Source organism: Cinclus cinclus, chromosome 28, assembly GCF_963662255.1.
Source record: "Cinclus cinclus chromosome 28, bCinCin1.1, whole genome shotgun sequence".
Taxonomy (NCBI): Eukaryota; Metazoa; Chordata; class Aves; order Passeriformes; family Cinclidae; genus Cinclus; species Cinclus cinclus.
The window spans coordinates 3526901-3550576 of NC_085073.1; the positions used below are offsets into that span (position 1 = coordinate 3526901).

The 23676-nt window shown below is 47.0% G+C and overlaps 1 protein-coding gene across 3 annotated transcripts; it reads left to right on the top strand.

Moving 5' to 3' along the window:
- Nucleotides 1-307: 307 nt before the first annotated feature.
- MED26 (mediator complex subunit 26) lies at nt 308-21214 on the top strand. 3 transcript variants are annotated; one of them, XM_062510153.1, is made up of 3 exons: nt 308-423; nt 17308-17382; nt 18690-21214. In XM_062510153.1, exons 1-3 carry the CDS (start codon nt 349-351, stop codon nt 20367-20369), a joined length of 1830 nt encoding a protein of 609 aa, XP_062366137.1. In that variant the 5' UTR covers nt 308-348; the 3' UTR covers nt 20370-21214. The 3 variants fall into 3 exon arrangements, with proteins under 3 accessions (XP_062366137.1, XP_062366138.1, XP_062366139.1); XM_062510154.1 differs by lacking the exon at nt 308-423 and adding an exon at nt 5108-7284; XM_062510155.1 differs by lacking the exon at nt 308-423 and adding an exon at nt 12985-13036.
- Nucleotides 21215-23676: the final 2462 nt, after the last annotated feature.

Sequence of the window (23676 nt, forward strand, 5' to 3'; positions counted from 1 at the left end):
CCCCCGCGCACGCGCGGTGCGCGCCCCCGGCGGCGCGGGCGGGCGGGGGCCGGGGCGCGGCGCGCGCACGTCACGGCGTCGGGCGCGTCCCAGGGAGCCGCGCGCGGCGCCGGCCCTGCCCCCAGCGCGCCCCGCGTTCGGCCCGAGCGGAGCGGAGCGGAGCGCTGGGCTCGCCCGCTCCCCCCGGCCCCCCGCGCCGCCCCCGCCCCGCGGGGAGCGAACATGCTCCTCCGGCTCCCCGAGGCCGCCGCCGCCGGCGAGTGAGGAGCCGCCGCCGCCGCCGCCCCGGCCCGGCCCGGCCCCGCCGCCCGCCCGCCCCGGCCGCAGCCGCCCCGTTTCGCCCAGGCAATGACAGCGGCTCCGGCCCCGTCCCCGCAGCAGATCAGGGACCGGCTGCTGCAGGCCATCGACCCGCAGAGCAACGTGAGTACGGGCCCCGCAGGCCCCCGCCGCTCCGGGCCGACCCCCGCCCGGCGCTCCCGCCCCGACGCCTTTCTTCACCCCCTCCCCCCGGGGCCTCCGGGACTCCCACCGGGGCTGCCCCCGGTGCACCGGAACCTCCTCTGCGGGCGGCAGCGCGGAGCTCCCTGCTCGCCGTCCGCCCGGGGTCCCGCAGCCGGCGGCGCCTCCCGCCCGCGCCCCCCGGGCCGGGAGCGCAGGGCGGCCCCGCCGGGGGCTCCGGAGGCCGCTCCCCGCCCGCCCAGGGCCACGGCCGCCCCCGCCCCGCCGCCGCTCGGCGCCCCGGGCCCGGCCGGTGCTGCCCGGCCATGCGGCGGGCGGCCCGGCCGCCTCCCCACGCCAGGCCGCGGCTCGGGCGCGGCCTGCAGGGGGCTCTGGGCCGGCCCCGCCGCCGCTCGCCGGGACCTTCCGGGGCGCCCACCTGTTCCTCGGGCCCAGCGGCCGCTCTGGTCGCGGCCCGGGGGACCCCGGGCTTCGCGGACGCCGGGAGGGCTCTGGAGCTGCTCCAGTACCGAGCAGCCTCGGTGTTCGCTTTTATCCCTTCCTGAAGCGCAGTAATGAGCTTATCTGCTCCTTCTGGGATGTGGTGTAAGCACAGAAGTCAGCGTGTATTTTACCTGTAAGTGGCCTTAAGTGGAGGTTATCCAAAGGATCACTTGCTCCTTTTAAGGGTTTTTTGGCTCATCCAAGCAGTTCTCTTCTTAGGTGTTTATTACTGTGAGAGGACTGCAGGGCCCTCAATCTGTCCAATTTTTGAATCTTAGATCAACAGTCACCACCGCAGGATACCAAGGTGGATCTGTCTTGGCCATCTGCAGTTTATGGGGCCAGCCTCTGGTGCATCAGACTGAACGTGTACGTGTTGTTTCAGGAGCTGGGGTGTGTGAAATGGTGCTTTGGTTCTATTAAAAGTCATCCCTGCTCCTGTCTGAACAAGTGTTTTTTTGTGCTAGACCTGTATCAAAGTCCTAAAGTAGCTATTAAAGTTATTGTCATTTGGTACCCCTCCTGGAGCTGCCTGTATGTGACATGGGGACTGAAGAAAAAGCACCCTGACCTTGTAGGTTCTGTAGAGCCCCCTGGGCTGGGCATCTGTGGTGAGCTGCAGTGTTACACATTGGAGTAACAGTAACAAATCATGGTGGTAATTGTGAGCTGTTAAATGTCAGCGTTGTCTGAGTTTGCAGTACTTTAACGTGGATCTTGCTGAAATGTCAGTTACTGCACTTCATGAATCCTGTTTGCTCTGAGCTCTCTTTCTGTGGCTGCAGATTTTTCACTCTACGTGAGACAGAGTGCCAACCTACTTTAATAAAATTCTAGCAGATCTGTGGTGTCTTTTGACTTCAGAACTGTCAGCTGCAGTGGTTACCCTAATTCTGATGTAACTTTCTCAGACACTGTGGCTGCACTGTGCACTGTGGTGCAGAGCTAAGCAGGCAGGAAGTCAGTTTTGTGATGGATACTCCTCCCTTTCTCCACGCACTGATGTTACACTATGCTGTTGTGAGAGGACCCAAAATAATCAGGCAGCTCCCTGCAAGGGGAGGCCAGAGCTCCCAACAGGTCAGTAGCCCCTTAAGTTTAGGAGTGATGTATGTTAAATTATAATTCTACATACTTGATACTTATCCAGGGCAGTAATTGGTGGCAGAAAAATCAGCCCATTGTTCCAAAGTGCCTGTAGGCAGGGTCTGTCTACTAGTTTAACCTTTTCTTGAAGGAGAGCAGAGGTGGTGTAGCTGAGGTTCATTGTGCAGGCTGAGAGCTCAGACTCTTGGCTCCAGAGCACATGGAATATGTGGTGTTGTAGGTTGTTCACTACCTGGCACGCCACTGGCGCAGAGGGAAGAAAAACTTGCATTTTGAGCACACTTAAAAAGCACATTGTGAGTTTAATCACACTTGGGCACCAGCATGAAAGTACAAGAAGGTGCTCTGCTGTTTTCCTGCTGGTAGAGTCAGTGCAGCCATGAGCTGGGGATTCATGGAAAGCTCCAGCTACTTTCTGCTGGCTCTTGGAATCTTCTTCTGACAGAATTAGTTGTGTTTAAATCTACAGCATTCATTGTTGCCACTAACTTCCTCATTTACCAAGGAAGCCAAGCTTTGAGGCTTAGATTTAATTCAAGCTTTTCAGTATAGTTGGTGTATGTGTTTCTGGAGAGGGTAAAAGCTTCACCAATAGTGTCAGGTGGGCAAAACCAGTCCAGTTCTATAGGGCTGAGAAGGGAGAGATGGTTGGCTCTTCATGGTGCTTTACTGTAGGGTCTGGAAATTTAAGCTTCACTTAAATTCCCTAACACATCCCCTAGCACAAGCTGCCATTGTGGATATTCATTCCTGAGTGGTTAGTTGGATCTTGGTCGACTAATAGGTCATGCCTTAAATGAAGGAAAAAAAAAAAAAAAAGGATGTAAGTTTCTCTACCTCTGTTGGGTTGAACTGGTCAAAATAATCATTTCTCCAAGCTTACAGAACCTGCTGGCCTCAGGAAATCATCTCCTGTGCTGATTGTTCATCTCCAGCTGCTCCATAGAGCCCTGCTGACTCGGGAGCAATATTGAATTTACACATGTTTAGCATTTGAACCTCCTCTAGTAATCACTGCAGAATATATTTATAACTAAGTTTTCCACACTTAGAGGTTACCTGTGTAAATTCTGAACTATTTCAAAGGAGACCTATAAGAAATAAGCTATTTTTAAAAGAACTTACATCATCTTAGAAGCCACCCGGGATGTCTGGTATTGTGTCTTCATTTATTCATCCTTTTCTCCTCGAGGAAACATATGGGCAAACCACTTTTGCTTCATGACCTAAGCACTGAGTACCAGCATCACTTTCCTTCCAAGGCTTCTGTGAGAACATAGCAGGAGGTGGAGGAGAGCAGGAGTTCTGTTCTGTGAGGTCTGACAGGGGAGATGTTCCTTGGTTCTGGTGGGAACCAGGCCTTTGCCTTCAGACTCTGTGTGCTGAGAAGCCATCCCTTCCACTCAGCAGAACACCTTTGCCTTGGTAACTTGTGCTCTGTGCTCCTGGGGGAGCTTATTCCCTGATGTCAGGAGTAATGAGAAATATTAGTTTTCACTCTGTGGGCAAGCCTGTCGTTTCCAACCAGCTGCTAGAATTGTGCTTGCAATTAAATGGTTCCTCATGCTGAATATGTAGCAATCTGTTCCTGTTTTTAAATATTAGATAATAACTTCATTATTTGCCATTAGTACCCCTCTGTGACACAAACCCAGCTTTGGTTTGAGTAACAGCCTGTATTGTGTGCTCCCTGTGAGGTTGGGCATGGCTCTAACTTGAGCTGTGGTTCATGCAGTATCTCAGCTGGATTTACTGCACAGACCTTCAGGAGTGGTCCATGGCTTGAATTATTAATAATTAATTGGCCTGTGTGTTGGAATATGTTGCGTGGTGCATTGGCATGGGCTCATCTCCCAGCTGGCACAAGTTAAAGATGCTTCTGTGGCTATTTTCTGTTGGCTGTTTTACCAAGGTGCTGGAGACCAAGGCCCCCTCACCAATGGTAAAGGTGCTTTCCAGTAGTGTCTTAAGAAGGTGCAGGGCACTGCTGTAATAATATAAATACAGAAAGCAGGGGAAGCTGGTGGTTCACTTCCTGAGGGTCTCAGTGATTTCTTTGGATGCAGGAAGTGTTACGTGTGGGCGAAAGTAGACTAGGAATGGCTCTTGCTTGAGCTTTATCCTTTTCTCTGAGCCCTAATGAGCTTAGCAGTTTTGAGGGAGGTGCATAGAACCTGTTGTACCTCTTGCCCTCTTTGTCCCTTTCCTCACTCGCAGCTCATCTTGTTTGGAGTAGTGTCACATTTTGTGCATGAAGGCAGCAGGTTGTTCCAGGTGTGTGACAAAAGGCAGGGGATTGGGGAGCATTTCCTAATGTGCAAGGTCTAAAATGTTGTTGTCATGTCAATCTTGAGTTCCAGATAAAGATTTGGGCCTGATGTACAGAGTCCCATTGCTTTTGGGTTCTTTACAGTAACTTAAGGTGAGGTCTGTGTTTCTTAGTGATCTTTATTGCAAACACTTGGATTCACTTGAATTCACAGTGTGAGTGTGATGGTACAGTTGTTTTTTTGGCCTTGCTTTGAGTTTTGCTTGTCCACTTCTTTCTAAAAAAGCTTATTTGGCTTGGTGGCAGTGCAGGCTCTGACTTCTTGAGAGGGGTTGGAAGGCTGGAGGTTTAAAAACTTTTAATTTGTACAATGCCTCTTGCAGCAGTGAGACCATTCTGAACTTTGAGGCTGCTGAGACAAAATCTGAGTGAATAGAAATATCAGGGAGATTGAATTGAGGGGTCAAAGCAAGGGGGATGCCAAACTGCTTTTCAGTTGTTAATTCCTTGAAACTCCCCAGGTTGCAGTGATGATGGCAGTAGTCATTTGCTCTGAAGCTCTAATTTGAGTGTTTGTTTCTGCAGCAGTGACAATTTAAATAACACCCACTTCTTATTCCTGCTACACACACCCATTTTATGTGTGCAGGATCGTGTAGTGAGCTGAACTGAGGAATTGATCAGGATTTAAAGAAGAAAAAAGGCAATACATGGATCTTTTCCCGGGTAGTTTTTGATGTAGCTCAATTAGTTGATAAAGCTTCTGCTACATCACAGATAGTTCTGGCAGCAGAATTGGGTCTTAAAGTGTTTAAATGAGTGTGGAAGCAGAAAAGAACAGCTTTCTGTGAGGGTGGGGAGGCCCTGGCACAGGCTGCCCAGAGAAACTGTGGCTTCCCTGTCCCTGGAAGTGTCCAAGGTCAGGTTGGACAGGGCTTGGGGCAGCCTGGGATAGTGGAAGGTGTCCCTGCCCATGGCAGGGGAGTGGAATGGGATGGGCTTCAAAGTCCCTTCCAACCCAGCCTAGTCTGTGATTCCATGAGGAGTGGAATGTTGCTGCTTCCTGGGTGCTTCCCTGCTGCCTTGGGACCTGGCAGGAAGGAGGTGTTGTCACCTGGAAAAGTTAACCACACCTGTCTGGGTTTTTTGAGGTGACAGTGGCTGCTTTATGGTCAAGTTTCACTTGCAGAGCCCTTTTTTGTTGCTGTCACTTGTGTGTGGTTCACAGGTGTCTGGAGTTACCCTCTGTTTGTGGGCATACAGCAATACAGGGGCTCTGAATGTGTCCTGGAATAACTGCTGGGAAACATCTTCACAGCCAGCCAGGGGGGATGCTGTTGGGTTGTAACTCATGAGTGAGCTCTGCAGCTCAAGAGTAAACCACCACTTTGCACTAAAGGATCTGTGGACAATGCTCCAAAGGATCAAAAATTGGATTGATTTGGCTTAAACTCCTGTGCTTACACCAGCTGAAGCTGCCAGTGGAGCTGGGAGAGCTGCTGGGATCCCCATCGTGTCCCCACCTCCAGCTGTTCTTGTTCCCTCCCTTGTGCTGACCCAACCAAGGAACTCACCTGGCCAAACCCTACCTGAACAGGGGCTCCTTAGAGACCCCTTATCATGCTCCAGCTCCTCCTGGGCTTGGAGAGGTGGCATTTCTGGCACAGACTTGGGGAACTCTGTGGCAAGGGGTGGTGGCAGCTCAGGCTATCCTAGAGCAGCTTGAGCCCCCTCACGTTGTCAGACTGGGTCATCATAGGGAATCATTAAAGAGCTTTTAAATCCAAATGATAAAACTTTGCAGCAGGCACCCATCTACACGTGCTGTAATGTGGCCTCTTGGTGGGAAACACTGAATGCTCAGAGGCTGCAGGAAAATAACTCATTAACACATTTTTATTGGCCATGAAACAGCTTCTCAATGGAAGAACCAACTTTTTGCAGATAGTATAAATATGGGGAATAACCTCTGGCAGTGACCACGAGCCACAGCTTGGAACAGACAGCTGGTGTGCAAGGTGAGGGTCCTTCAGGAGAGATGTGCTGGAACAAACTTCTCAGGCAGAAGAGGACCTGTGGCTGCTGCTTCCCGAGTTGTTCCCTCCCATTGGGGCTGTTCTGGATCCTGTGTGAGGCCATTTCAGTGCACCTTGGCACACCTTGAAGCCAAGAGAGCAGGGAGCTGAGCAGGTCATCCTGGCAGGGCTGGAGCTGGGATGGGCATGGGATCCAGCTGGATCAGCTCCTGCTGCCAAGGCACTGCAGGCTGACACCAGCAGGGGCAGGAGGGAAAACTCTCCACAGCTCCCACGTGGAGAGGGACCCAACCTGTGCCTTAGGAAATAGGAAGAGTTTCAGCTTGGGCTGTGTTTCAGAAGTCTGGGTCTGGGCTGGGAGCTCCAGTTTGTCTTTTTGGGGGATTTTGTCCAGTAGGTTGAGGATGAGCCCAGTTCAGGTGTGGTGAGATGTGTGTGGTTGCCTCTCTTTGGGGTTCTGCTGTGGCCACATAACACAGCAGCACTGTCATTCTGGCACCTTTGGCTCCAGATCAAAGTAGTTCCACTGCAGCTGAAGCTTTTTCTCCCTGTGGATCCTTTCCCAGTTTCTTCAAGAAGCTGCTGCAGGTGACAATTAGTTTTTCATTTTTTTTCAGGAACCACAAAAGTTTCAGGAGAGGGGGAGGAGGAATCAATTCTGCCTTCTGCAGAAGTTTGATGTTAGTCAAGAAGCACTGCTTTTAAGGCATAGTTATTCCAATACATTAGGCTTGGAGTTAATGTCAGTGTATTTTTTTTTTAACATAAAAACATGTCTGTTTTGGCTGATAACATTTTGCAGCTATCTCCTCTGACCAGTTACGTGCTTGGTGATAACTCCAAATGTATTTCCTTCGTTCTGTATAATGTGGTAGGATGTGGGCCCACTTTTACACTTGTTCTTTAAAGAAATAATTTAAGGTAAAGGTAAGTAAGTACCTCACATCTAGTTTCATGTAAATATAAGTTTGTTTATTCAGTGTTCTAACAGCTAAATTACTCTTTCTGTGGGTAATTCATGCTTTCGGTGTTTGGAATAATATTTAAGTGCCAGCAAATTGCTTTAATTTGAGGTGCAATCTGCTAAAACTCGGCAGTGAATTGGTGTTTTCAGGGGCATGGCTTTCACGGGGCAGCAGTGCGTGCCTGAGTGTGATTGTTAATATCAAAGTGTACAATTTTCAGCATGTCCAAACAGTCAGTGGTAGCAATTTCTGCTGAGGAGTCACTGGAAGTAAAACATAATTAGTTCTGTTGTAGTGAGCAGAGTGGTTTCTAACCCAGCAGCTGGGGAGGAGGGATGCTTCATCCAAGGGGTTCAGGGACACACTCAGCTGGGCATATTTTCAAACTTTGTGTTGTGGAGATGACTGTGCAGAGGTGGAAGTCTTGTCTGAGAGTGACAGCCAGCACTTCTGTGGAGCTGCTTTCTCACATAGTTTCCATGCAGGATCAGCTTGCAGAGTATCACAGTTATAGTACAGGTCCACAGGGTTTGATTTTTTTTTTTATTTTTTCTTTTTTTTTTTTTTAAGGAGTGTAGAGCTGTGGAAGGTGGAGGAACACGGTGTTTTCTCAGGGTGGTGATGCACAGTCATAAATTGTCTTTGGTGAACAAACTTCCAGCACATTACAAATGTCTGTAACTCAAGCCATCACTTTCTGAGCAGGACAGTACATAACACTCCTCGTGCTCTGTGAATTCACTGCAGCAGGAAGGGACAGGCAATGTCTGTATATAACTTGTCATCCTGAGAGTTCCAGGAAAGAAATAGTATTTCAATATTGTATTTAATATTGGAGAAACCACAGTTGATTCTTGAATAGAATTGAGCATGGTGAGGTGGAGGAGAAGATATGAAAGATGATGTTTCAGATTTCTTTGTGGAGGTGGGTGTCTGCAGCTCATGGGCTGAGCACACTCCTCAGGAGCCTGGCTGCATCCTGGAAAACTCAGTGTTCATTGTCTTGTGAGGAGGAAGACTTTGTCAGAATAGGAGCTTTTGGGTTTTGACTTCATATTCTCTTTGCTGCACTTCTCAAGACAGGCTGCCAAGGGGCTTAAGCATCACTGGGGCTTTCTGAACTGGAAATGGAAAAGTTTTTTACCACTAGGTTAGAAATAACCAGGCAGGGTTGGAGCTTCATGGATGTTCCATCCCTGGAGGTGCTCACTGCCACGTTGGACCAACCTGGGGTAGTGAAAGGTGTTCCTGGCTGTGGCAGGGGGGTGGGATGAAGGGGGCTTTAAGGTCCTTTCCAACATAAACTAGTCTGGGATTCCACAATTCCATTTTCAGTGTTTAAAGATTAAAAAAATGCAGATGAGTGCTGAGTTCCTTGGTCCTGCCATGACTATGCTGGGCAGCTGGCTCTGGAGTGGAGCTGCTTTCACAAACCCTGAGCTGAGAAGGCTCCATGCTCACCTTCTTCCAGGGAAGACTTTTTTTTGTTTTTCCCCAGCCAAAGGTAGAGAAGGCATTTTGTTTCCAAGGAGCAGCTAAGGATTGTGCTGCTGGCTGGAATGGCCAAACATTCTCCAGGGATTACTGGGGGGCTTTGCTTTGCTGACAGGTGACATTGTCCTGAGGTGACACAGCCTTCAGAGAATAGAGGTATTTGGAAATGGGTGACTGGTAGCAGTGTTTAATCTAGAATTTGGAGAGCAGTAATTCTAGGAGATGGGTAAATTGATTTCAGGTTTTTTTTTCCATCTCCATAAAACTTGTTTATGGTATGTGCTGACAAGAGTTCACTGTTGTTGAAAGGATATAGTGACTTCTCCACAAACTTTCCAAGTTTGTAATGCTATTTTTCTCAGGTTTTGTGAACAAACACACCATGCCTAAACTCTTATGAGCAGTCACATGAGCATCTTGCACTTCAGTGTGATGAATTAATATATTCCACAAAGAATTCAACATTGTATTCACCTCAGCCTCCTCTATCATTTAAGGAATCAGCTGAGAAACTTCCCTAGAAATTTGAGAAAAGTTGAGAAAAGTACACTTCGTATGGTGATAAAATGGTTTTACTTTTTTTACAAGAGTGAAAATTCTGTATTGTGGGGGCATTAGTAGGGCCTTTCTGAACTGCACTCAGATATAAACTACTCTGTGTTAACAGCTCTGGGTAGATACTTTAAGGGATGGGTAAAATATTATTTAAAAACTTCACAAAGCTCTGGATCCCTCCTCATCAATCCTTAAATGCATGTTACGTGATTTTAAATGCTCACCAGTTCTCTGGAGTGCATGAAGATGGAGCAGGTGGTCACAGAATGGTTCTGTCCAAGTGATGCTTTTAGGGGCCCCATGGTACCTCACTGTGCTCTTACCTTAACCCAGGGAGGTACCAACAGTGACTTCAGGTGAGCTCCTTAAGCAGAAAGCACCAAGATCATGATGAATCAGAAGGGGCACATATTAAGGCTGGATTTTCTATATATTCTGTATTATTCTGCCTGAATAATCATCCAACTGCATTTCTGTCTCGTTGAAGTAGGACCAGTTGTCCCTTTGACTTTGCTTGCACAGCAACCTCATTTTTATGGCTCTCTAAATTTTGAAGCAGTAATTTTGGACTTCAGTTCAAAATATAATAAATAGTAACTACCAAGGTTTGTCTGGTTGAAGTTTCTGTACGGGGGAAGAGGAGGAGAAATGATTATCCTGCAGACAAGGAAACTGTATCTTAGTTGGAAGTGCTTAGCACCAGTGCAGGGATTGAGGGGTGATTGAGGGGGTGAGTGTGAGGTGCCTGAAATGGTGACAAGGAGCAACTACAGAGCCTGAGTGGGGAGAGAAACTTTGGGCATTTCTTCTGGGATCTTTGGGGACACATGGAGCACTGTAATGGGGCAGTGGGGTTGGAAGTGTTAAATTTTTAGGTCCTTTACAATACAAGCTGTTTCCTAGAGTTACCTGTATTGATCTTTTTGAGGGGATAATTCTGAATTGCTGATAATTCTGAGTCTAGTTTGGAGTAGGTGGAAATGGGTGTTTCAATGTGTTTGTGCTCCTTCTAGCTCAGTGTCTGTTCCCCAGGTGTAGGGGCAGGGCTGGAAGGGACTTCATATGGTCCTTCACCTTCATGAAACAGCTCCTTCTGACTTACCTATTCTGTTCTTAAACCTCCATAGTGGCTCTGGAGACTATGGAGAGATTATTTGAGTGCACTGGCAGCTCCCTGGTTATTTCTATGTGCAATCGGTGTTTGTCTTGTTGCAAATTAGACCAGTGAGCATGAAAACAGTTAATTAACATTTTCTTTATTATGACTAATAATGCATAGGAGGGCTTATTTCAAGCTTCATGTGTCTCTTTCCTATTTTTTCAATACTGTGTGAAATGAAAACTTAGTTATTAACCATGTTTTCAAAACCTCTTATCGCTGCTGTGCTCTGACCTCCTCTTTGTCTATGTTCTTCTTGTGCCTTGGGATGAAGATGTAATTCCAGCTGAATTGGATTCCTCTCTCATTTCTTACAGCTTGGGATTGAGTGGAAAGCAGCACTAAATGATCTTGCTTGCAGTGTGCTATGGTGGGTGCTACCCGGAGTGGCAGTGGCTGCCTGGGGTTGTGCTCCCTGGTTCTTGCTCTGTTCCTTCAGCAGGAATTTTTACCAGTTGAATAGTATTCCTTGTAGCCTCTTCAGCTGCTGGGCTCTTTAAAATCAGGCTAATGAATTTTTGTTTCTTCAGCTTCACAGTCTGGTGGGGTGGGTTTTTTTATGGGATGTGCAAAAAGAGGTTGGGGTGGTCATATTGCAGTGAATCTTCTCTGTACTTCTGCAGTTCAGGGCTGGCAGTACAGGCATGATTCTTATGGTGTTATACAAAATGTTTAATAACTGTTGAAGTTGATAGACAGGTATTTCTCTCTGTAGTAACAAAAATATCTTCCAGTCATTGGCTAATAAAAGTGAATGGAGAAAAGTGTTCCACTGTTGCTGTTTTCTGTTTGCTTTAAAGACCTTTTCCTGTAGGGCAGGGAACTGGGGGTGTGTCATGTCTTCATAGTCTGTGTTTTACTTCTTGTACCATCCTCCTCCAGTGGATGCTCCTTTTGCTGGGTGGTTTCCCCTGCCTTGGCCCAGCCTGGAGTCTGTTCTGCAGTGCCAGGGCTCTTGGGTGCCTCCCTAGGAATGGGCCATGCAGAGAAGAGCCAGAGCGTTCATGGCACTCCCAGCTGCTGTGGATTTGTGTCTGGAGGCCCTTTGTGAGTGCCAGGGCAAACTGTGCTTTGTGCTGGCAAGCTCCTCTCATTCTCTTGGCAGCTGTGGTGTCTGCCCAGCTCAGGGATGTGTGTGGGCACTGCCAGGAGGGAGCAGGGGAAATATTTCCAAGATTTCAGGGGAAGGTTTCTTCGCACTGCGGAATTTTATTGGCATCTGACCTTACTCTCATTTGATGATCCTGCCTTTGTAAAGTTTATACAGGAAGGTGTCTGGATGATGTTACTTTGCCAATAAATAAAACCTAAGTATGAATAAAATATATGCAGATTGATTTGACTCTTTAAAGTAGACCTGGGAGTTTTAAGCCCAGAGATGAGGATGATGCTTCCTGTCACTCTTTGGACTGTTCTTGGTACTCAAGGAGCATTTCTTCTACCCCTTGTTTTGCACCATGAATTTCTGATCAGTTTTCAAAGCATGGTCTCCATATGAATTTCTCCATCATAGAAGATTCTCTCAGTGAATTACTTTCAACCCAAATAATTGATTCCTTCATGTTTAAAGACCTGTTTTACTAAATACTATTGGAATACTGGCCTCCACCTTTAAGAATATCTTTTGTGTACTGGTTAATATTGGACCTTTGCTTGGCAAACTGACTTTCAGACATTTTCAATAACGTGAGCAAAGTAGTGCATTGTCATCTTTATGGTATGTTGTGTCTGTGAATAGTATCTCATGTTCCCTATCTTTAGACAACTTCATGTCATTGGGGCTAAGGGGAACTGTTAATAGATCAGCTGCAAGGGAACTGAACTAAATACCAGCAGGTTGTAACCTGAATTCTAATTTGGTATGTTTGGTCTGTACCTCTGAACAAATGCCATCACAGTTTTCTCTTGGTGGTGTGTATTGTCAGTGTCTGGTATCTCATAGTTCCTACACAAAGTGCTAAATAAACTGCACCACTGGATTTCTATTGTCACGTTTAAATAAAGCCTCCTGTGAATAGCAACTTTTCCTTCCTCACTTCTTATTCCATATTTTGTTTACTGTGCAGCGAAGTAGGTTTTGTACAAAAGCAGTGTTGGGGCAAGATGTGACATGGAGGGGGGACCCTGGTGTGGAGCAGGAGCTGGTGTTGGGCTGCAGGTGACACTGAGAGCTCCAGGAGAAGGAACACGAGTGATGCCATCACTCCTGGAACAGGCACTGCACTTCTTGGGAATCAGCTCTGCCTCCCTGGCCTCTCCTGCAGTATTGAACTTGGGATTTGCTTGAACATTTTCCTGCACTCCCTGAGTAGATACACGGCCCTGGAGCAGGGGGAAGACAAAAAATATCCAAATGCTCCTGTGAACTTCTGTCTGGACCCTACTGCTGGTATTGACTGCCACCAGAAACCTCTACCTTGGCAACAGACGTCTGGATTTGTTTTTGTAGGAAGAAAAAAAGACCTGTTCAGTCTCCTACAGTGTCTCCACTTCTCTGGTGCTACAGGTGGGACAGTGTTACAGAAGTACTTTCTCTGAAACCATGGAAATTTTGAGTATTTATGGATATTCTGATGTAGTTAAGTGTCATGGCAAATACATGCTCTCCAAAGCAGCGTGTTGTGATACCTGTGTGCTCTGTTCACCATCCCCAGTCAGGCTGTGACTGTTGTAAGCTGTGATTTCAGGAGGATGATGGTGTTACACTTTGGTTTTAGAGGACTGTCAGTGATGGGTGACTCCCGGCCAAGTTTAAGTATCCTTTAGAAACTTCTGAAGGCACTAATGGGACCCAGAAAGAAGATGTATGTTACTGTATCAAATGATACCTTTTAGCACTGCTACCTGAACTTGTGGTTGAAAAGAACCTTTCTACCAGAAAGGCAGGAATCTGCATGAGCAGTTTCACTGCAAGTTTTTGGAATTATGCATTGAGTTTTTCATGTTATACAGAAAATTATGCTCCTTCGACTCCAGGTGACTCAGGTCCGGTTTGTCATCTGTCACGGTCTAGTCATGCATGCAAAGATCTTTAAAAACATACTGTGAAGTATTAGAAAATCATTGCTTTATCTGAATATCTGCAATAGAAAGTTTCTCAAACATTTGTTTTTTGGGTTGCAGTGGGGGAGTGCAGGTTGTGCTGTGTGTCCAGGCAGTCCCCAGGAGGACAGGAAGGTGTTCTGGGGGTGCTCACGTTGTGTGACGTGGGTCTGGACTAGTGTGTAAGCAAAGGAAGAGAATCAAAGCATCCCATGGAGTGTGCTGGTCCCACAGAAAACACATCCCAGCACCTGGGAATGGTGGTAGAGTTTGAATGGATGTTGAGCTTTCTGCTGCTTTCCTGGGAAGGCAACGTTGGAAGTGGAGGTGGGAGGGAACAGCTGTACCTTAACCTTCCCCAAAACCCCTTTAAATTGCTGTGTAATACCCTGAAATTAGTCACTGACTTGGTCCTGGCTTATAAATACTGAAATAAGATTAAGATGGCAGTTAAGGAAAGAAAACTGAGCTGCTTGATCTTTTCTTGAGAGTTCAGAAACCCCTGCTTTTGTCTGAGGCTGGAGTGAAAACATTCAGTGCTTAACTTGGAAAAGATCTCAGCAATAGTAAGTTGCAGAGTATGGCTGAATGGCTGGATGACTTAAGGAGCCTTGCATGGAATAAATAAGATTTGTTTTCTGTGGCTGTCATTAGGGTTGGCTGGAAAGGATTATCGTGGATGACTCAAAGCAGATGTTCTCCAGTAAACTTCCGAGTGAATCAGTGTGTGCCAGTCAGTCCTCTCAACATGGGAGCAGCACGGGAGGATTTGGAATGTTGCATCAATTATTTATCAATTATTTTGAGCTGTTTGCTGCAAGCTCCTAAATGGGGGTCCTGGAAATTGTTTTGGGAGTTGCAGTGTGAGCAGACAAAGGCACACAGAAACTAAAAATATAAATTCCTGAGACACTGGCCTGGGCAGTTGCAGCCCTGCTCAGTGTCCCGAGGAAGCTGAATTCCCTGTCCTGCTCTGCTCTCTGGTACTTCTCCTGTCTGTTCTGTTCCCAGTAATCATCTTCAGTAGCCCTTTGTGTTAATAAATTCTCCTTTCTGGTGCTGCTCAAAGCAGGGTGGTGTCCTGGTGGGTTTGGTAACATTAGTGTCAGGCTGGTTATGTGACAATGCATGAATTTTACTGTAACAGTTGGTTTAAAGTGAAGAGACCTGTGTGCTGCTGTTACCTCTGTGGTGCCTTCCCAAGAACAGGTGATACTTGAGGTGTTTTGGGAGGTCCTCTTGTTTTCATCACTGTTCAACTGCCCTACAAGAAATTTCACTATCTCTGTTGTTTTAAAAAAGGCAAATATGATTTTTACTATAAGCTTCTCTTTATGGTGTTTTGGATGAAACATTCTGAGAAAACTACACAAGGGGAAAGGGGGAGAAGTTGTCGAACATACTTGAACATTTTATGTATTTATTTTCAAAAAAATGAAGCTTCCTTACAGGTCAAAAAAAGGGAAAATGAGAGAAGCTGCTGGCAGTGGTGTGGTGAGTGAGATGTTGGTGCTCAGCAGTGACAGCACGTTCTCAATTGGTTACAAATGTGTGAGGAATCCAAAATGGGTGGTTTGTGTTCCAGCAGGAGCTGAGGGTGCAAGGCCACTTTCACTGTCTTTAATTGGCACCATGTGTCCCCCAGAGCAGGGAGGGAAATCACAGTCTGCCAGTCCTGGTGTTGACCTGGGAGGTGGTTTAGCATTTGGGGCATGCACTGGTGTGTGTTTGGGGGTATTGAACAAAGGCAAAGCTGTGACTGGAAATTCCCTGAGCAGTTTCACCTTTCTGTAGGTGTGTGTGCACATGAACATATCACTTTCCCCATCTTGACCTTCTGATAGGCCAGTGACCCTATTTTTGCCATCAGTTCTTCTTTTAGATAACAAATATTCGGGGATTACCAGTAACTGCAAAAATAATTGTACCAGTTAATGGTGTGTGCAACGCAGCCTTTTTCACCCTGGTAATTCATAGTCTAAAATATGTGTTGGGAAGGAGGGTATCATGTTCTGCAAGTTTTAAAAATACTTGTCTGGAAACTCCCAGAATTGAGCTTTGACTGTTCTAAAGGCTCTGGCTCTAAAAACTGACAAAAACAACCCTGATGTTGTGTATTGCTTAAACTGTGGTGCTGAACTGTCCTTCCTGGGCACTGAGGGCAGGGCAAGGGTCGAAATATGGAAGAAAGTCAGTGCACTGAAGTGAAATAATAAGAACTGAAATAAGTCAAAATAGGTGCTCTTGCTGCTCTAAAGGTTAAGCAGAGTTTTACCAGGCCTGACCTCATGGTTGGGCTTTAAATATCTGCAGGCTGAAGAAAGAACCAGGACAACTGGAGCTGGTTTTACACCCTGTAGGAGTTAGAATCATTCAAAGCCTGCACGAACTTGAAACATAAGTTTGAGAAAAGTGCATCAAAAAGTCAGGACAAGTGTTTCATCACTGACAGCATTACCCAGGTATCTCCAGCACTAAACAGTCCTGCAGCGATGGACAAAACATGATCTGAGCCCAAGGTTTTCTGAAGGGAAGAGACTTCAGCTCCTGGTGCTCCTGTGGTATCTTAGTGGAGAGGTAGAACTGACTTGGAAAAGCCAATTCTTACACAAGTCAGTTTTTTTAAGAGGAGGGGTCATGCAGGGTAGTGTGTGGCTGGGAGGGCAGAGCTGCCTGGTGGTGATGATGCTGCTCCTGATGAGGTTTCAGGATGATGTGGGATCCCTGCAGAGGTTCTCGCTGAGAGATTTTTCTCAGATACACTTCACATCCACTTGAGTCACAAATGCAGTTAAGCAATAAATGAGACTGTGATTCAAGTTTTCCTTTGCTTATCTTTTAAATCTATCTCCAGAGGTGAATTAGAAATTCCACGTTTCAGCGCTCTTAACATCAGGTAATGGAAACAAGGCTCTCTCTGTAGGATCATAAACTCGTTTGGATTGGAAAAGCTCTCCAAGATTAATGAGTCCAACCCAGTACTGCCATGTTCACCTCTAAACTAAGTCCCTAAAACATGTATTGTGTGTTTTCTCATGGAAACCACTAAAATCACACGTGTACTGAGGATGTGCAAGGATGTACAGCTGTGCTGGGGGTGCAGTGCAGCCCATCAGAGAACCTGATCCTCACTTTTTCAGTGGACGTGGATTGGTGCAATTCCTTCTCCCCAAGCACAGCCCCAGCAAGGGGTGGTGGAGGAGCCCAGGCTGGGACTGATGGTCTGGGGACACCTGCTGGGCACAGCCCCAGCCTAAAGGAGGGACCTGCAGGCTGAGACTCCTGAGTGCAGTCCAGGAAGTGATACTGGGAGTGAAAGTGCAGAGAAACATCGTCGGGTCAATCTGCAGTGGGGCTGAAGGATTAAACTCCACATTTCAGATTGCACCAGCTGCTGCTCCTGCCCCACTTGGCTCTCATTAGGCTGTGCACAGTTAATTGATGCTTTGCAGGGGGGTCTCAGAACTTTGTTACTCAGTCACAGTGGTTCTATTGCCACTGTTTCCTTGGGTTTTACATAAGAGTGTGTTTGTTACAGCTCCTGTAGTTTCCAACTAGGTCAATAAAAGTGTCCTTGTCCCTATTCCTTGAACAATCAGCTCCCTAAAGCCAGACAGTCTGATAGCAGTTTGTGATTAATGCTTCCAGCAATTATAAAGTGGAAGGTCTTAAATTACATTTGTTAACTAAGACCAGTACATGAAACATGAAGTGACTTTGTCTTCCTTGTTGCAGATCCATAACATGGTGGCAGTGCTGGAAGTGATCTCCAGCCTGGAGAAATATCCCATTACCAAAGAGGCACTTGAGGTACGTCACCGTCTGAACATGATTTTTTTTTTTATGTGTATAAAAGGACTTTTCCCTGCCTTTCTAATTTCCATCAGAGCTTTCCTGGAAACAATAGATGGATTGCAAAGGATTCACAATTAAGATATTATTTTGTCCCTCTCGTGCTGCTTCCGACATCTCGCTGAACACAGGGATCCTTTCTGGGCCCAGATCAGTATTCTGGGCAGCACAGTTCCTGTTTGTGCAGGGCACTACATTAATCATCACTTGCTACTGATTAATTCTGTTGCACTCAGCAATATCACCCTGCAGTTCTGGTCACCTTTGTAGATGTTCGGTGACCAAGCACCTAAAATCTGAAATAGGAATTAGAGTTGCTCTGGGTCTGTAAAAATTAATCTTAAGTTCAGTTGTGCAGGTTTCAAGGCCTGCTATTTGTGGTGAGGTCAGGTGTAGGGAGAGCTGAACTCTCACTGGTCACTCATAGAAACAGTCTAAAGAAGTTTTATGGCTGAATTATATACTTCTTTTCACTCTTTGTATTGAAATTAGTGGTGTTCTTGCTTTTAACCGTTGCTTAATTACAACTCCACCTGTATTTCAACATATCTGTCACAACAGGTTGCATATTTCTCTCACAGTCTGGTCTGTGTTCTCCTTTGAAGTACTTTTCTTAAGAAATCTGACTTGTGGAACAGTTCTTTGTTTTCACATGTGCTTTGGGAACAATCAAACACTTCCTTCCGCTCATGAAACCACCTTGGGACACCCTAGGAATGTTGTTTAAATGGCTTTTTCATACATTTCCACAAGGCTGGGAAGTGAAGGGAGAGGAGAGAGGTGGAGGAAAAAGGTAGGACACAACTCATGCCTGGTAGTCAGGTTTGTCAAATGGAGGTTTTTATTGTTAGCGAGTTACTGGAACAGGCAAAGATCCTGGAGTTCCTTTCTCTTGGCTCTCTCTGTAGTTCCTACACTTCCCTTGTGACAGACACACGCCTTTGGGTGCTGCATTTCCTCTTGAATCTGAACCTGCACCCTTATTCTTATGGTTCTTTCTCATTAAAGAATTCCTTCCTGATTTTTTTTCCAGCTCTCCTGCTTTTACCAGGGAATAAAGACAGGGTGACTTGAAACCTACAGTCGGTTTCATGTTGCGTGGCAGAACACTGGACTAATCCTTTCCAAAAAGATTAATTCAACACTTCAGTCCTTAGTTTTTAACCAGGTGTTTCTCAGGGGTGAGCATTACAAAGCAGAAACATTCCTTGAGAATTTTGCTTGGAATGATGCATGTTTGTAAAACACCTTGTCTGTCTTTGTAGGAAACCAGGCTCGGGAGGCTTATCAATGAGGTGAGGAAGAAGACATCCAATGAGGAACTTGCCAAACGTGCCAAGAAATTGTTGCGGAATTGGCAGAAGTTGATAGAACCCGTAGCCCAGAACGAGCCAGTGCCAAGGGGGCTGCCCAACCTGCCAGGATCAGCAAATGGAGGTGCCCACAACTGCAAACCAGACTCACAACTTCCTGCTGTGCCTGGCACCAAGCCCATCAGCGAACTGAAAAGCAGGAATGATATCCAGAAACTAAACTCTCCAAAAACAGAGAAACTGGGAAATAGGAAAAGGAAAGGTGATCACAGGGATGGGCATCAGGGCCCTCCTCCCCCAAAGGTCTCCAAAGCTAGTCATGAAGTATTACAAAACTCTTCACCCCCTCCAACCAATGGAATTGGAGGTAGTCCTGAAAATTTTCCTAGTCCTGTAGACGTAAACCTACACGCAGGGCCCGAAAGCAGCAGGACAGATCTCAGTGAAAACGATAAACACAGTAAGATCCCAGTAAATGCTGTAAAACCTCACACCAGTTCTCCAGGACTTGTAAAACCGTCAAGCACTTCCTCATTACTAAAGACTGCAGTGCTTCAGCAGCATGATAAATCAGAAGAAGCCACGGGCCCCCACCAGCCCAAGAGCCCACGCTGCTCCTCCTTTAGCCCCAGGAACGTTAGGCATGATACTTTTGCTCGGCAGCACACCACGTACTCACCAAAGGATTCGATGCCCAGTCCATCTCAAAGGTCTCAGTTTGCAGACGCCGCGCAGGTGCCATCGCCACCACCATCCCTGATGCAACCATCCACACCTCCCCTGCCAGCCAAGAGACTGGAGTTCCCTCCTCAGGCGGCCCCCGAGGCGGCGCAGCACTGGCAGGAGCAGCAGGGAGCCCCCGAGGGCCAGCACAGGCACACAGCAGGGACACTTCAGCAGCACACGGCTCCCGGCTGCAAAGCCCACCCCGGGGAATCACACATGGGCTTCCCACAGGACACTTCCAGAATGGACGGTGATGATGCTGCTTCAGGGTCCGATAGCAAAAAGAAGAAAAGGTACCGACCCAGAGACTATACAGTCAACTTGGATGGGCACGTGACAGAAGGGGGTGTGAAACCTGTGAGGTTAAAAGAGAGAAAACTCACTTTTGATCCCATGACAGGACAGATAAAACCTTTAACACCGAAAGATCCTTTGCAGGTAGAAATCCCTGCGCTTACTGAACAGCACAGGACAGAAACAGAAAAGCAGGAGCAAAAACCCAACCTGCAAAGCCCCTTTGAACAAACGAACTGGAAAGAGTTGTCCAGAAATGAAATCATTCAGTCATATTTAAACAGACAGAGTAGCTTGCTGTCTTCATCAGGAGTACAGACTCCAGGAGCTCACTACTTCATGTCTGAGTATTTAAAGCAGGAGGAAAGCACTAGAAAAGAGGCTAGAAAGACTCACGTTCTAGCTCCTAACAGCAAACCTACAGACTTGCCTGGGGTCACCAGAGGGGTCACGGGCGATGACCTCGACAGAATACGTGACCACAAGTGGCCAGGCGTGAACGGTTGCTATGACACACAGGGTAACTGGTATGATTGGACACAGTGCATATCCTTAGATCCACACGGGGATGATGGGAGATTGAACATCCTGCCTTACGTCTGCCTAGACTGAGAGCAGTTCTGCTAACCACGCTTCTTACACCTGCGGTTTAGCAGAACTGGCAGACACGATGCCACTTCCAGCTGGAGAGAGCCTCCTGTCCTGGACAAACAGGCCCCACGAGCAGAGGGGGGGAGGGAGCTGGGCCTTTCCAGCTCGTTCCTTTAAATTCTCCTTTTGTGAAATGCTGCTACCAGTTTACTAACAATTGCAAAGGAAGGCATACGAAGGTTGATCAGTTGAGTTCAAAACTCTATAGCGAGCCAGCTATAAAAAGTGTTAGTCCCCAAGAAGTGAAGAGGATTTCCAGCACTTTCTGAATGCCGGAATCTTATTACAGGCAGGTACAGAGAAAAATTGTGGAAGTTACCTTAACAAAATATGCATCTATTTATTTGACTTGATTTGGGTTTTTATTTGGCAGTGAGATATTCGAGAGAGACAATGTGCAAAAACTGTAGTTTTATTTCTATCACATCTCTGAACATGATTGTGTTATTTAAGAGTCATGTGGTATGGAGATTGGGTTTTAAACAGCAGGTGTTGCACTGCAGGCTGGGCCACCAGCTTCAGCTCAACATTCCATAGGCATCCACATATTTTAGTCTGGTTTCAGTTTAAATCCAGTCTCTGAGAAATGCTGCAAAAACTAGATGTTTAATGATATTTTTTGATCCCACCACCACCAGCCAAATATTTTTCCTCCTTTTCCCTTCCTGCAAACTTATAGGTAAAAAACAAAAAGATAAAAAAAAAAAAGACAAGAAAAAAAAAAAAAGAAGAAAAATCACCTTTTCTAGAATCTAAATGTAATGAGGGTGCTACAAGTTTGTAACTGTACTGTGAGAGGGAAAAAGGAAGCCTGTTTGTATGCTGGAAATATACTTGTTACCATTCCTTTAGATATTGTTTGCCTTATGGATATCCATCATAAACGCAATTTGCAAAAACAAAGAGCCTTAGTGAATGTACAGTAACTAGACTTCTGTGTTCCTGGGATGCAGAAGGGAGCAACTTTGCTATTTGGTCCTTTAAGTGGACACGTTGTGATATAAATGTGGAAATAAAAAAAATTTGCACAAACCAGTTTGTGAATTATTTATATACACTCCACTCGTTCCCCCCCCCCTGCCTCCAACAAGTTTGCTCAGTTCAGCCCAGCCAAGGGAGCCCTGGCACTGGGAGCCCTGGGAGCAGGGAGGTGGAGCCCAGTCCCTCGGACACTGCCTTGGGATAACGGGATTGTCTTCCAAGAGCCCTGGTGTGCAGTTCAGTCACACTGGGTGGATCTGTTTTTAACTCTGCAGACTGATAACCCAACTGCTGATAATGTACCTCAAAGTCTAAAGAGATCAGAGTTCATCTTTTTGTCTCGGTAACTTTGTAATGTTTTATTCCTAATTGTTAACAGTGCTTTCTGAAGCAGCCTGGGGTGTAGAAAGTGAAGGATTTCTATTAACTGTAATTGCTTTAATATTTGGGACTATGTTGTTTGATGCAGTCCCCAGTGTTGGGCTTCTGTTCAGGGGGTCAGGGGAGGGGACACTATACCAAAAATATTCCTGGCTTTAGTGATGTTAACTCTGTTAAGCCATCTGTGCTGGAGATGAGCCTTGGCAAGAGTTGTGCTGCCTTTGAGGGTAGAGTCAAGCTCTTCCCTGGTTTTCAAAGGAAAGTGCTCCTGGCCAGGCCTGCATTGTGTTGGTTCATTCCCTGGAATACAACTGATAAAGTCTGGTTTATTTTTAAGTCATTCTTGTTCATCACTTATGATCTAACTGTTACTGAAATGTGTGGGTATCTCAGAAATAACGATGTCTGTGTGCTTCCTTTTCTGAAATCTGAGAGTGAAACCAGAAAATGGTTACCAAAAAATGCGTCCAAGTATATTTTCAGTTTACTTCCATTTTGTCCTGCTGCAGTTGCTGAGGTTGAGCAGTGTGGTTTAGAGCTGGGGAAAGCTCCTGCCTTGCAGTTCAGATTTGATGGTAGAGGGCTAAGCTGCTGGTCATTGTGGAAATGCTTGAGTTCTGTTTATGTAAAGAAGTACTGTGTATCTTATCTCCCCCTCCTTCCTCCCTCCTTCCCTGAATGGTCCCATTTAGGAACAGGGTCTGTGCTCTTTGGAGGCCTTTGAATATTCCCAAATTTCAGGAAATGATGAAGTATTACTTGATAAATTCCATCTTTTTCTCCACTGCTTCCATTTCTGATGCAATTGATGGCCCTTGACTGCACTGGGTGAGGTGATGCCCGAAGCTGACCACAGCTTCCAGATTGCACCCAAACTGCCTGTGCTGATGCTCTTCTGTTTGAGGAGGCATCAGGAATCAGACTCAGCCCTTTCCCTGGTGGTACAAAAACTACTGGAGAAATTCCCTCCCAATGCAAGCTTTAAATCTTGTTCATTGCTGGGTTTGTTGCTGCTGTAAGGGATCAACTCACTTGTGTGTCCTCCAGGGTGAGATGAGGCTTGACAATCTTTATTTCAGCATGCCAGTATAAGCAGTTCTGTGAGCTCCAACAAATGTGAATAAGTTTACAAGGTGATATTTTTTTGTCAATTTTGTAAACAAGTTCAAATGAAGTTTACCATGTGCGTACCTGCTGTGTACTCTCATTTGTGCATGACTCAGTTCTCTGCTACTGCTTTCTCCTACCTCTCGCAGAATTTCTCCTTCTATTCCTAAAACCTGAAGTTAAAACACTGCCATTTCTTCCTTGTCAATGGATTATATGAAATGGCTCATCAGCAAATCTCTGGGGAGTCCCCATTACCTAAAGTGCGTGTTTTTATGTGCAAAGGAATGCTGTAGAAATGTCTCTTGACAGGGTGCATGGATGAACCGGGCTCTACAACCCCTCCTGCCTGCCAGGTACTCACCCATCCTTTACCCCAGCCGGCTGCACGCTTCCCTCGCCTTAGTTTTAAAGGTCGGGAGCGATCGTCTCGGTGCCTGCGAGCCCGCGACCTTCGCTCCGTCCCTGCCCTGTCGCTGCCCTGGGCTCCGGTGTAAAAGGCCCCTGGAGGCGGCTCTGCTGCCCCAGACGCCGTCCGGGACCACGGGAACGCCTCGGGCTCCATCGCCCCGGGCCGGGGGCCGTGCGGGGCCGGCACGGGGGGTTCGGGGCCGGTACCGGGGGTTCGGGGCCGGTACCGGGGGTTCGGGGCCGGCACGGGGGGTTCGGGGCCGGCACCGGGGGTTCGGGGCCGGTACCGGGGGTTCGGGGCCGGCACGGGGGGTTCGGGGCCGGCACCGGGGGTTCGGGGCCGGTACCGGGGGTTCGGGGCCGGCACCGGGGGTTCGGGGCCGGTACC